General features: G+C 32.4%; 2 protein-coding genes across 4 annotated transcripts; both read right to left on the bottom strand.

The window, feature by feature from the left end:
- Positions 1–1013: 1013 nt before the first annotated feature.
- LOC129884620 (uncharacterized) lies at positions 1014–3413 on the bottom strand. 2 transcript variants are annotated; one of them, XM_055958901.1, is made up of 5 exons: positions 3225–3413; positions 2238–2484; positions 1940–2098; positions 1700–1846; positions 1014–1431 (listed from the first exon to the last, which is right to left on the bottom strand). In XM_055958901.1, the coding sequence occupies exons 1-5, from the start codon at positions 3323–3325 to the stop codon at positions 1306–1308; spliced, it is 780 nt and encodes a 259-aa protein (XP_055814876.1). In that variant the 5' UTR covers positions 3326–3413; the 3' UTR covers positions 1014–1305. The 2 variants fall into 2 exon arrangements, with proteins under 2 accessions (XP_055814876.1, XP_055814877.1); XM_055958902.1 differs by lacking the exon at positions 3225–3413 and adding an exon at positions 2649–3009.
- A 1088-nt stretch (positions 3414–4501) lies between these two features.
- On the bottom strand, positions 4502–9552 carry LOC129885979 (cinnamoyl-CoA reductase 1). 2 transcript variants are annotated; one of them, XM_055960478.1, is made up of 4 exons: positions 9454–9552; positions 8804–9291; positions 6879–7228; positions 4502–4777 (listed from the first exon to the last, which is right to left on the bottom strand). In XM_055960478.1, exons 2-4 carry the CDS (start codon positions 9287–9289, stop codon positions 4633–4635), a joined length of 981 nt encoding a protein of 326 aa, XP_055816453.1. In that variant the 5' UTR covers positions 9290–9291; positions 9454–9552; the 3' UTR covers positions 4502–4632. The 2 variants fall into 2 exon arrangements, with proteins under 2 accessions (XP_055816453.1, XP_055816454.1); XM_055960479.1 differs by lacking the exon at positions 9454–9552 and having other exon boundaries at positions 8804–9385.
- Between the last annotated feature and the right edge of the window lie 4525 nt (positions 9553–14077).

The following is a 14077-nucleotide window of genomic DNA, read 5'->3' as shown; positions in this document are numbered from 1 at the left end:
CTTGAAATTTAATTAATGAAGGGTAAAATTGGGAAAAATTTCAACATATATCTTGAACAATGAACAATTCAATTATTTTGAACACTAAAAAATACTTTAACAATTCAATTATTTTGGAATAGAGGGAGTATAACTTTTCAAATGTTGATCAAAGTGGGCACAATTTAACTCTTGAAAAGCAAAATATGATAATTAATTTGGACAGAGGCAGGGGTATATTTACTATGCAAAGTATAATACACGGGAATTTATGGTCTTTTTGCGTATGCTCTAAAAATATTGAATGGTGCACCTGAGTTATCCAAGTTATATTACCAATTAACTAAAAAAAAGGTTAATTGAATGGTGCACTTGTCACTAACAGTTTCAAATATGATAAAAAGAATTTAACTTGTATATAATGATAAAGTTTAAATCTATGTTTGAAGTTGTTAATGAAATTACAAAATTATTAATACAATTTAACAGGTTATCTATTTATTTTTTAATTTACTGATCATAAATTATGGACAATTATCTATAATTATCAAAATTTGAAGAATCTGATTGAACCAAAATGTCAATGCCCAATTAATCATGCTAGTTGGAAACTAGAACTTTATAATCATAGCAACCACTTACGAAATTAATTAATAAGTGGATCCATACTATTATAAAGATGCTCCTGTTATCATATTGTCTCTTCAACTTTTAACAATATCCTCATTATGACATTGGAAACTCTAATTCCTGCTTTATAGCTATCAATGGTTATTTACTAAGGTAATGATTCAAAATTCAAAACATCTCCTATTGCTAAACGAATATGCCATGGTCCTCCCCTCCCATTTAATTAAAGGTACAAAAGGTTAATAATTTCCTTTTCCTTTTCCTTTTCATCATTTGGTACTGAAGGATGGGGTAGGGATTACGAGGGATCACTATTAGAAACACAAGTTTTTTTTCATTGCAAATTAATGAAAATTTATGATATAAAACAAAATTTTCTAAAACTAACTCAATGAAAAAGCGCATGGTGAAAATCAGGTTCCATTGAAATACTCTAAATAGTCACTAAATATTTTTTTCCTCACTAATACAATTAAAATCTTTATGAAAATAGCCACATAATATTTTTCAATGGGAAATTTCAATGCAAAAATAATAATATTTTGGTAGTGGCTTTTACTTATGATCAAAGAAGTTAATATTTATATATTCAAAACTATATAATAAAAAAATTACTCACTTCTCTTCTCATCTTTATGCTTCTCTTTTTTTTTGGGGGGGGAGGGGGGAGGGGTTTTTGTACAAAGTAGTAATTAATCAAGTACTATCATCACTATTGGTAGGGCTAGAGAGCACTTGCTTTTTAAGGTTGTCAATGATCATGACCAACTTTGTGTTCAAACGATTCACGAAGCATTTTGGTAACCATCCTGCTGGATCCAACTGCAAAAATTTTCATCCAAAAAAAAAAAAGAATTAGTTTCAATTTGTGTATGAAATTATAAAATATATTTACATACACTACCGGTCACTGAAAACTATAATTGACATTTCATCGGACAAAAAAAAATACTCCATTATATAATTTCCCTTATCTGTCCAAATATCGGTGAACAGAATCACACGGTGTATACTTATGCTTTTGAGAAGTCATGATATTCAAAAATTGAAGTAGTCAAGAAGATATGCGTAAGTTGACCTTGAATATTACCTGAACAACGTAAGTGACCATGCAAGAATCATGGTCAATTTTCTCAACAACCCATCCAGATTGCAACAGTAGACCTCGTATTGCATTGTTTTGCTTTGGGTGCAAACCTGCTGCTATCTCTTTTGGAAGAGAAGCTACTGCTACTACCTACACCATTAATAATCAATATTTTAAAAATAAAAATAATTATATACAATCATACGTGCATTTGGTATCAACTTGCAATTTAATTATACGTACCAGGGTACCATCATCCATAGTTTCACGACGTTCATAGACAATAAATTCTCTGTTTCTGAAGAGTGGCTTTGAGTTTTCCCCAAATCTAAGGCGTATAATACTCAAATTATCTTCCAAATCCTTTATATATCTTGCTTCTACTAGGTCCCCATCCCATTGCTGTCATTTTAATTTCGTCCATTAATCAAAAAAAAAAAGAAGATAAAATTAAACTCGTTTCGATCCAAAAAATTTCATCTATAATACTTGTCATTTTAGAAAATAAAGCGATAATTTACTTCTTCTTTTTTAAACTCACCCGTGCAGCATCGATGGCGTTAGCTACAGTGATGAATTGTTGAGGAGAGACAGATTTAAGCAACCAACGGCTACGAAAAGTGTGAAGTGAACCTGAACGGCGTTTAGATATCTCGACGCCGTTATCTACGCCTAGTATTTTCCAGCCATCGTTATAACTTTTTGAATCTGAAGCTGATAACAATTCTTGGATGCAATTTTCACTTGCATAGAACACATATCTTCTCAATGAATCCTCACTAATTGACCTATACAAGTATTCCAAACATATAATTTTTTATAGCAAGTCTGATATGATAATCTAAAAAATAGAACGACAATTTATACTATATATATATATATATATATAAAACTTAATTGAACATATAGACGTACGCGTGACATAAACAAAAAAGGTAGCAGTATAACTTACCATGATCTACTACAAGGTGCAGGACTAGAAGTAAGATTACTCATCTTGAATACTAAAAGGATATATGAGAAAGTTTTAGAAGGGAGTTTTTCAGTTTTGTTCCTCAAATTCAGGGAAAAGATAGATGAATTTAAGGATATATATGGTTGAGAGGGGGTGGGGGGTTGTTAAATCAAAGTACAATGTTAGATTGTTTTGAAAGAAAAGAAGGGGAATTGGTTATATAATATATATGTGTAATGTTAAATAATAAGTGGGAAGAGGTGATTGTTGCACATGGAATGCCAGAGAAAACTCCATGATTAAAATTGCTAGTCATTATCTCCACTCTTCTTTCAATTTTTCTCTCCTATTTTTTGTTCTCTTCTAATATTTTTTAAAAAAAAAATTACTCGATTTCGGTTACTACACTATTTTGTTGTTGTTTGTATTCTTTCTTTTAAGTTGTACACTACTTCTCTTATTAGTTTTCATCATTGTTTTCTTCTTCTTTATACATAAGTTATCGCACTTGAGCCAATAGTCTTTTGAAAATAGTCTTTCTACTTTTACAAGATAATGATAAAATCTGCGTACCTTCTATCCTCACCGGAACCAATTCGTGGTGCTCTAGCTATGTTGTTATGTTGTTGTTGATGTTCTAATATAAAAGAGGCTACCAAACATACCATGTGCATCGTCTTCCCCACTCCCTTAGCCCTTTGTACCTCTTTTTTCGAATAAAATTAAAGAATCATTTTTTTGTTTGTTAAAAGTCTAGAAAAGAATAGAGATGAAGAAAAGGACTAACAACTAAAGCCAGACTAATATTGTTCACAATTCATTTATTTTTCTACCTAAACTTGCTTTGGCTATGGGTGACAACAACATACCCCAAAGGTTCCATCTTTTAACTTTGGTCCCCTCAATCACGTGCCACTTAGCTAACTCACAAAAAATGTAACACAAACAAAATACCCTAATAGACAAAACTTAAATTACTTTTTTTCTACTAGTGTAGGAATTTGTTATTCAATTTTTTTCCTCTCCTTTTAAAAACAGTAATAAATCTGAATCCATTCAAAGTAGTAGAATAATTCTGCAGTATCATGTAGTACCTGCTAAAACCAGCCAAATCAGTTCTTTGTACTTATTAAGTAAGACAATTTCACTTATTACTTTGATGTTATTTTATAACTTATCTTTCGGTGATCGGAAAAAAAATAATAAGTTTTGGAGCTATTCTTCTGAATTCTGATTCTCACACATTGACAGAGCATGGAGTGGTAAGGAATTCAAGAAAGCATCAAAAATCAATCTTTTCAAAAGAAAAAGCAAACACTATGCACCATTTTGGATTTCATCAACAAACATGCTCGCTCTAATCCAACAAATTAATTAGGAAGAAGATAGCGTGTACACAGCCTTATGTCTACTTGTGAAGATAGAGAGGTTGTTTTCGATGAATCCTCGACCTAAGTAAAACATATCAAATCAAGTATCAAAAAAAATACAGTAATGAAAAACAGTAACAACCATAAATAATACGATAATTGAAGCAAAAGAAACAGCATAAAATAAAAAAGTTGAAGAATTATAACAATATTGACCGATCGATGAAAAAACAAAATTAACAATGATTTCTTTTGTTCTATGTAAAACGGAAAAGAGATAGATAATAATCAGCTCAGGATCCCTAATAGATAGATAAATTTTAAAAAATCATAAATTTTTAAATAAGTGTCCGTTATCAAGGGTAATCTATGGTTTTAATCATCATTGTGAATTAAAAACAAAAAAGGGTCATGATCCATTTAATCTCATTGGAAATCTAAAGTAACACGATAGCAGGTATAATAATTATCTCCACAGGGTTTCTAATAAATGAATTAAATTACCCAAAAAGACAGATACTAATAAATTATTCATTTAATGGTTTATTATGAATCCATGTAAGCAAAAAGAGGATCATGTGAATTTCCAAAAGCAAGTGGGATCAAGATAATTAATTGAGGAAGCCTTTGGCTTCAAGGCTATCCACTGTATCCTTAATAGCATCTTCAACTGGTGTGAGAATTAGTCCCAAATCAATCAATTTTTTTGCAGCATCTTTGCAAGCCACCAAGCCTGGCTGGGTCTCCCCTGTGAACCTGTATTCAAAATTATCCACTATTATTTGAGACAAGACCAGACCAATCATACAAAAAAGACTCCTTTTATCTTATTAAAAAAAATGGTAAATTATGCAATTGAAACTAAGACATGAGAGAAATTCTCAAAGGGGCAATAAAAAAAATTATTTTCTGATGCAACATATCCAGTGTAATCCCACATGTGGAGTCTGGGGAGATAGGTAGTGTGTACACAGACTTTCCTATTTTGGAAGGTAGAGAGGTTGTTTCTGACAAATTGCCAGCTCAAAAACAAATTTATCAAAGCAGTTCGCGAAAAGAAATAACAGAAGTGAGGAACTTCCAATTTGATTAAAAGTAGAATATAGGAAACTTGTTAGTAAAAAGGACACGGATTTTGCACATGAACTTGTAGAAAAGCACATTGAATGCTCATAAAAATGAAGTCTAGAGTCAACCTGGTTATAATCGTGGCTAAATAAATGCACTGAGGAAACATTTCAATAGAGGCACATGGTAGTTAGGAGCAAACGGATGGTTGATAACTCCAGCACAACCAGACAAAGTGGATTGTACTGAAATAAAATTCGTACAGTACCAACCTCAGTATACATTTGAAGTTATCAAATAAAGTTAAGCTGATTATGCAGAGACCCTGATACAAATTATGAAACGTCGAACTTGAATTACAAATTACTTAAAACAACATGTTAACTAGATTTACATTACTAAAAGATGATGAGTCGGAACTTCAGCAATATGTCTCAGTCGTAAAACTATTCAGGATAACAAGAATAGAATCTCTAAAAGGAAGGATAAGCTGAGTGGGTAACATGGAAGGAGATCAGTGGGACTTGGAATGCTATAGATGTAGCTAGCACTTCATAGTGGGGTTTCTTTGGGTAGCCTAACAGTTTTAGAGTGGGGTTGTTAAAGGCCAGGATAACATAAAGGTGGTCTTGATTCTTGACAGTTGTGACTTCTGAATGTGTGTTGTGCAATTAAAATTCCTTTGAAGCTAATACTTGAGGTGGGGTCAGGTGAGAGCAATTTGTATCTATACTCCTACAAGTTAGGTATCTACTGCACATGTTAGTTTTCATACCGAAGAAGTGGAAGGCTATCTACATCACACCCCTTGGGGTGCAGCCCTTCCCTGGACCCTTCTAACACGAGATGCTTTGTGCACTAAGCTACCCTACATATCTAAGTGTAGAATGGCAGCTCCCGCCACCCCACTACTATAAACCATACATCATTCATAGCAATCACTTCATAATATCACTTACTTTGCACTAGATTTTTCTATTGAGTATAGAATATTAATCTCCCTCCTAAACGTCATCTGTTCACAATTAAACTTAATGTTGTAAACATTTTTTTACCATATGCAGTATAAAATCCCATTCAAACAGTTTACTAATATTTGGAGAGTCCAAAGTGGTTGTTTGAGGGGATGTAGAGGAATTAGCTTTAAATGTTTAAAAAATAAAGGAGTAATTAGTTGAAATGCTGTTTCATTTTTTGAAATAACATAAAACTATTAATTTTTCAGTTGAGGAGTTGGTGAGCGGAAAAAGTTAACAATTTAAAGGAAAAGGTCAACATTTACTAGGTAAAGACCAAAACAAAAGTAAGAGTTTTCCAATGAGGGATTGGGGTGTATTAAACTATTAAGGTAGTGATAAAAGTGATTGCCTATGTGTTATGCCTGAAGATTCTCCAGGTGGAGATCAGGTCTCACCGACTCAACCTGCTCATTTCATACTGTTGAATTGTAAAACAACATCAAAATTTAAGTTTATCATCATCCAGTTAAAGAAAGCATAGTTGAATTCTACACTTTTGAGCAACAGTGGTGAATAAATAACTAGTTGGCTATGTCAAATCCAGTGTTGATAAAGCTTAAAATGTTATTAATTGAGAAGAAGACAAGACGGGATTAACAGATGTGAATACATCCCTTTCCATCTGATTAACTCGAATCTTTTCAAAGGACTGAAACAGAATCGATATATGTGCTAGTTTTGCCAATAACAGAAGATTAAACTTGAGGATAGTTACCATAGAGAGAACTTAAAGGAAAATAGTTACGACAGAGAGAGAGAGAGAGGCAAACCTGTGGACAGGGAATTCAGGGGAAAGTTTTGAGACTCTGTCAGCGAAATCACCAAACTGGTAAATGCCATTGGTACATAGGTATCTCCCAGAAGCATGAGGGCTCTCAAATAACAAAATCTGTGCCGCTGCCACATCTTTGACGTGCACAGCCCCTAACCAATGATGCTCTTGGGTATCTGTATATCCCTGAAGCAGTTGTTGCAAAACAGCGCAGCTTGCATTCAGACCAGGTTGGAGAAGTTGTCCAAGACATGTAGCTGGATTAATTGCTACCACATCCACTCCATTCTTCTCAGCAAATTCCCATGCAGCCTTCTCAGCAAGTGTCTTTGAGACTGGGTACCATTTCTGTCATTGAACTCGATTATGATTTATAGTGTTTAAGAACTCTTCATCATGTGATGACAAAATTGAAGTGGCATGCATGAGAGGTAATTACATCATACTATATGTTAATGGGGGAATCAAGAACTGTAAGTTTTGAATCTTTACAACTTAGTTTAAAATAAAAATAAACTTAGAAGTTTAAGGAAATCAAATAGAAAGCGTCCATATATTAGGACATGGCAAATAATTGAGTAGATCACCCTCAACAATATTGGAGTATACTAAATTATTAGAGCAGTGGTTTATGCGAGCAGTAATCGATATATACGCCAAAAGCTCTGCAATAAGAAGTTTTAACGTTTTGATTCTCAATTACCCAAAATGCTTCAATTGGTATATGCAAGAAATAGGCTTATTCAACAGTCTTTTGTTCAATATCTCGTGGAGTCAAATTCTCATTTCTACGAATCAAAGGAGTACTGACCCCCTAAACCGAAGGATGGTCCTCTATTGAAATGTCAATTACTTTTGCCCAATCTCCTCTTGATGTTTGTTTAACAAAACATCAACTTAATTTAAAGTCAAAGATGTTATTTGTGTTTTGTTTTTTTTTAGGAAAACCGGATAATATGCGGCCGATCAGTTTGTGCACACCCCGCTGTATAATAGCAATCAAACCACACAGAAATATAAATCGTACTAGGCAAGTCCTATGCCACAAATTCGACTCAGAAGGCTTTAAGAGGAACCAATTTCTATCCAAACCAACTAAGTCATCACCTCCGGGTCTGGGCTCTGCTCGAGCGTAGTCAGCCAGCTTCGTGACTTTGCTTAGCTTCCAGCCCTTATTCTGCAGATCAAAGAGCGACGTAATTCCCCATTCATCCGAAATAGTATTTTAGTAAAGAAGAGAGGCATTCTGGGCCGACTACTACGACTACATGCCCATCTAGTGCAGTGGCTTTCTTGGGCGAAACGGGGGATATCTCGATCGGGGGAGAGAACGGGGAAATACCATATGACCCAATATATCTGACAAGTCGCACTATACGTCAACCCAAGATGAAATTGGATCTCCAGGATTTCGGAACTTTATCCCACCGAGGGAGCAACCCCATTTTTCACCTTGAATTGGTCAAAATATGCGGAATTTTTTCTCTTCACTTAACCCATCAACATCATTGGGTAAGCTAACTTTGAGTATTGAGAGATGCTCTTGTTATTCCCAATAAGACGACTCGGTAACAGATCGCTTCTTCCAAAGCACGCCTCAACGCATTTCGGGGAGAACCAGCTAGCTCTGGATTCGAGTGGCATTTCACCCCTAACCACAACTCATCCGCTGATTCTTCAACATCAACGTGTTATTTGTTATTAATAGAACTAATTACAATTTACAATACCAACTTATCTATAATAATTTCATTTTTACACCTAACAAATTTTAAAAATATCATTTTATTCTATTTGATTTCTAAGTGATCATAAGATGTTCGTTAGGGAGATCATTTCATTTAAGTGGGCTTAAGAAAATTAGAAAAATAAATAAATTTAGATATCACGTGACGTGCACGTGTATAGGTGAGAGAATGACACCTGTCGAGACTTGCAGTAGTCAACATCAGTCCACGACGACTCATCGAAGACCTTATTTTTGGGCCAACCAGGATTAGGAACCATGGCGGAAATGGAGGAAGTGAGCACCACGCGCCGAACATTAAACTTCTTCGCTGCTGTGAGCACATTGATCGTACCCTGTACGGCCGGCTCCACCAGCTCCTTCTGCGGGTCCACAGGGTCCTCCAGCGTACACGGAGACGCCACGTGGAAAACTCCCCCACCGCCGCATCCTTCAATTGCTCTGGAGACCGCATCGGCGTCAAGGATGTTGACTTCGTGCACCAAAATTCTCACGCCAGGGTTAGACGCGCCGTCGAGAGAGTAGAGGTGAGAAGGATCGGAACCGGGGAAGATAGCGACGTGGATGGTGGTGTAGCCACGATTGAGGAGCGTCTGAACCACCCATGAACCGATGAATCCGTTGGCTCCGGTGACGCAAACCGGTGGTTTTTCGTTAGACATTGCTGGAATTGCGTAACAAATCAATTAATTGTTGAACTGTTCAGTAGGCCAAAAAAAAAAAAGATAATGATGGCGATGTCCTTAGTAAAATGAAATAAAAATTAGTTAGTGAATAATTAATTTAAATACGAATTGGGTTTGTGTTAAGAGTTAAGATAACAAACTTTTATCCTTCTAATCCCACTTTGATTTAATCCATTAGAGTCATGATTTTTCATTACACGTTGGTTCGATATTATAATTATCGTTTCTATATCAAGAATGAAAGGACTATATGCTTTTAGATAAACAACAATATCTATACTCTTTATTATCTTTGGATAGCAACATCATAATTGGCTTATATTTAGGCTGGTTCGATATGGCAGAAAATATTTTATTTTATTTTTGAAAAAATCATTTTTTTAAAAATGAGAAAAAGTATTTTTTTTTCTAATAAAAGTAAAGAAAACAAGTTTCACAAATGATATTTCATATAAATTGTGTCCTACTCACTCTTTAGCTCAAACGATGTAAGTTTTCAAGGCTAGGATCATTTTCACAATAGCAAATACCTATGGTGTAAATACCTAGTATGATTTACATTTGACAACTATGACAAAGAATCATAGTCTAGGGGTGGCAAAATCAAGTCAAATCCATTCAAGTTGGGTGGGTTATTGGCGCACTCGTTTGCTAGCCTAACTCATTTCAACTCATTAAAAATTGAGGTTGATATGTAGCTCAAATTGACTCATGAGAAATCTTGTTAAACTATTTTTATAATGACTTTTTTTTATTTGATTTGTTTTATATACTATAATAAAAAAAAAATATTTTATTAGGTACAAAATTTTTATAAAGAACAAATAAAATAATTAAAACTTAATAATAATTGTGTTGATTGAGTTTAGATGCATATTTTAGCTTATTTCAACCCAAAAAATTTGAACTAATCAATAATTCACTCATTTATTAATTCAATATATTGAACTGCTAAAATTCAATTCAATTAACTTATTTAACACCTTTAATCATAGATGAGATACAATATTGAAATCATTTTAAGACTAACAATCGGTTGAAACTGGAAGAAGAGATCCAAGAGGGCTACAAAATTCAATTGGTCGTTTCCTTCGGGTCTGCACTTGGGCTGGCCCATTAGTCATAACAACTACAATAACATATGGGAAATTTACATAAACATACTACATTAAGAAAATATTTATCATTTATAGCAATAATATTTTTTTTACTGAACACTTATAATACAATTATAATACAATTTTAATACATATTAGCGATAATAATTTATAAAACTCATATAATATAAGTTTTATTCATGGATAATATATTTATCACATACTTTAATACACTTATAATACATTGTGTCAATTTCTTACCAAACAAGTATAATATATTTTAAAACACTTATAATACATTTATATTGCATGCATAATTCAATTTTAATACATGACAGATATATTATAATATTGCTATGTATTGCTATAAATGGTAATAAATAAAAAGTATCGCTAAAATCAGTAATTATTTATTAAAAAATATTTTTTCTGGTAATTTTTCCATAACATATTAAGGTGGAAAAATTATCTAAATACACATCTTATTTTATCATAATTTTAAAAATTTCTTATCATTTTAAAAAAATAAAAATTCCCTCTCGGGTACACTACTCCCCTCTCACTGATATCTTGGATACATCCCTCCCCTCTATCCCCTCTCAGATACATCATTCCCCTATATATCCAAATATTCAATCCCCTCTGATACATCCCTCCCCCATATATCCGGAAGTCCAAGTGATGTATTCGAAATTCATAAATTTTAAGTAATTTTAGTAATTTGAAAAAGAGTAAGGAAATAATGTAATTAGCTATTAACACTATTAAGTATCCATTAAGTATATTCTCACAAATGGAATTTAGGAGGGATGAGTGTATGGATATATGTAGATCTTATCATTCTCTCCGTGGGCTAGAGAAATCGTTTCTGATAAATTCTTGGCTCAAAAAAATCATTTTCAGAAAAAAAATTAAAGAAAATACGAGTGTAAAAAGTATGATAAAAGATTCAAAAAATGAGTAGGAATCTACGTTCATTTAGTTGACGGTGATTCATTCCGAACTTTGGGAAACCCAATACAAATATTCAAGATAACCAAAATATAAGAAACAAATGTTGTAACAAATTTCATGCATAAGAAAATGATAGCATACTAGTAATAATACTAGCAAGAGAACAAATAAATGCTCCAGATTAAAACTTTGCTCTACTGTTGTGCTCTACTTTTTGCATTTTGTCTACCATTGTGTGACTACTCCCACCTTGCCTCATATATCTCCGTTCATCATATTGTCTCTTTTTCTTTTTAAAAAGAGAAATCCAACTGAAAAGCCCACTTGTGCATGGACCGCATTTTGGGCTTGAGCCCAGGATATTGGGACCAAGTGAAGAAAGGAAAAATTACTAGGAAAAACATTTTTTAATAAATAATTATTGATTTTAACGATACGTTTTACTTATTATCATTTATAGTAATATATAACAATATTATAATATATCTACTACGTATTAAAAGTGAATTATGCATGCAATATAAATATATTATAAGTGTTTTAAAATATATTATACTTGTTTGGTAAGAAATTGACACAATGTATTATAAGTGTATTAAATTATGTGATAAATAAATTATCCATGAATAAAACTTGTATTATATGAGTTTTATAAATTATTTTCGCTAATATATATTAAAATTGTATTATAATTGTATTATAAGTGTTCAGTGAAAAAAAATTATTATTGCTATAAATGGTAAATATTTTCTTAATGTAGTACATTTATGTAAATTTTCCGTGAAGAAAACAGTCCAAACCCATCCAAATAAATCCCAATGTAAGTCCGATTTTGAATTTACTCGTAAAATTCAAGATGCTACTTGTAATCGTCTTTCATTTTATTTTTAAGATGCAATTACCAAATATTTTTGAGACTTATCTTATAAATCATATTTATGAGATGAGAATTATAATCATATTTCTGAATGGTTACAAATTCGATTTCTAGAGGCTACTTATAAATTTAGAGGTGGAAGGTAATTTAAGTCGCAGTTATAGATATTACTTATAAATCACATTTCAGAGACACGACTTATAAATTGCATTACTAAAATGTGAATAATAAAATGTATGAATATTCACAAGTGCGATATATTATTATCATTTGAAAGTCCAATTCATAAGTTGCATTTCATAAAATGTGATTTTTATAAGTTGATGTTTCTCTCCAAAAAAATACTAGGATTTAAGTTTTAAAAATTGATAGTGTAATGATTTTCTTACGCCATGCAGTGCAATTTGAGGTGATTTAGCAGGTTACTTGCACGTTATCAATTAATGTTATTGAATAAATTAAAATTAACTGTAATTGTATTTTTCTAGACCATTTCATTTTCTACAACATAAAACTTAAACTCATCATTATGGTACCTTCCTCGCCAGCATTTCTCAATAGGGTGGTTTGTGCGTTCTCACATGTAGTGAAAATAACACATAAATCTGGGATAAGTAAGAGACAAAAGTGTTATAAATAATTAAAAAGAGTTCAAAAGGCCATTCATACAAACAAACAAATAAGACCACTAGCCAAAAGGACATGGTGCAGTGGATGGAGTTGTTTCTTTCTTAATTAAAGGTCTTAGATTTAAAAGTCTTTTGTATGGAAAAAATTCTTGGTAGAAAATGTTATCCCTCGAATGGGCCTTATGCATGCAAATCTGAATTAATCGGACTCCAACACAGAAATAAAAAAGTTCTTGATAGGAAGTATTACCCCTCGAATGGTGTCTTATACGGCGCAAATCTAAATTAGTTGGACTGTAATACGAAAATCGAACTCCAAATAAAAATAAAAAACAAAAACTGACAAACAAATAAGAGAAGATATATAATTGTACATTTATATCGTGTCAATTTCTAGCTGAGATTGAAAAAAGGAATCACGAGATGTTTGTCTTCTTTGCCTACCCCAGCCCATTTGTTTCATGTCCTACTAAGCTTTCACCTTCCTATGCATAAAAAAGAGATTGAACCCGCAATTTAAAATTAAATGAATTTTATTTTTGATAACATAATTTCAATGAAAAATATTAAATTAAGATAAATTCGGTTGTCATATATTTATACACGCAAGACAAATATGGAATCGACAAATTAAGTGATGAGGGAATTGGACAGTAGAGTGAGAGTAATGATATGATAAGAACATTCAGAGAAGAAGAAAGAATTAAATTCTGACAGTCAAAAGAGAAATAATGGTAGTACTAATATAGTCAGAGAGTCAAACAAACATATCAGACCTAATCTTTAATTAGCATCGGTGATGAAATAAATGAAACAAATGCCCCACAAACTGCAATCAAATTCGATCGGTGGTTTTGGTCGATTGGGTCCCCAAACGTTTAATTTAAGGACGGTTTGGTCAAGTAGTACTCTTCTTTTTGGAAATTAATTTGAAATACGACTAATTCAGATATTTTAATTTAAAGGAGGAAAAAAAAAGAATTAAATTTTTGCTTACTATGTTTCGACTGAAAAAAAACCTAGTAACAAATACACAATTGTAGATATTCTGATAAATGAATTTAGATATTTTATGTTCTAGGAGAGTGTTTGTGGATGCGTGTAAGGTAAGCGTACGTAAAATATTTTGTATCGAAATATTCTCAGTTTTTTAGAGGTCAAACTCGATATATTTAATTAAGGATAGAAAAATCTCAATTAAATATCC

Source organism: Solanum dulcamara, chromosome 4 (genome assembly GCF_947179165.1).
Source record: "Solanum dulcamara chromosome 4, daSolDulc1.2, whole genome shotgun sequence".
Classification (NCBI taxonomy): Eukaryota; Viridiplantae; Streptophyta; class Magnoliopsida; order Solanales; family Solanaceae; genus Solanum; species Solanum dulcamara.
This window is presented reverse-complemented; position numbering and strand designations above follow the sequence as displayed.

What these genes read in the sequence shown, in the direction of transcription:
- LOC129885979 (XM_055960478.1), bottom strand. Translation starts at nt 9,289, where the DNA reads ATGTCTAACGAAAAACCACCGGTTTGCGTCACCGGAGCCAACGGATTC. An exon ending in ACTACTGCAAGTCTCGACAG is followed by an intron (nt 7,229 to 8,803) that starts GTGTCATTCTCT and finishes GTTCAATGACAG; the next exon opens with AAATGGTACCCAGTCTCAAA. An exon ending in CCTGAATTCCCTGTCCACAG is followed by an intron (nt 4,778 to 6,878) that starts GTTTGCCTCTCT and finishes TTTTGAATACAG; the next exon opens with GTTCACAGGGGAGACCCAGC.
- LOC129884620 (XM_055958901.1), bottom strand. Translation starts at nt 3,325, where the DNA reads ATGCACATGGTATGTTTGGTAGCCTCTTTTATATTAGAACATCAACAA. An exon ending in GGTTCCGGTGAGGATAGAAG is followed by an intron (nt 2,485 to 3,224) that starts GTACGCAGATTT and finishes ATACTTGTATAG; the next exon opens with GTCAATTAGTGAGGATTCAT. An exon ending in TGGTCACTTACGTTGTTCAG is followed by an intron (nt 1,432 to 1,699) that starts GTAATATTCAAG and finishes AAATTTTTGCAG; the next exon opens with TTGGATCCAGCAGGATGGTT.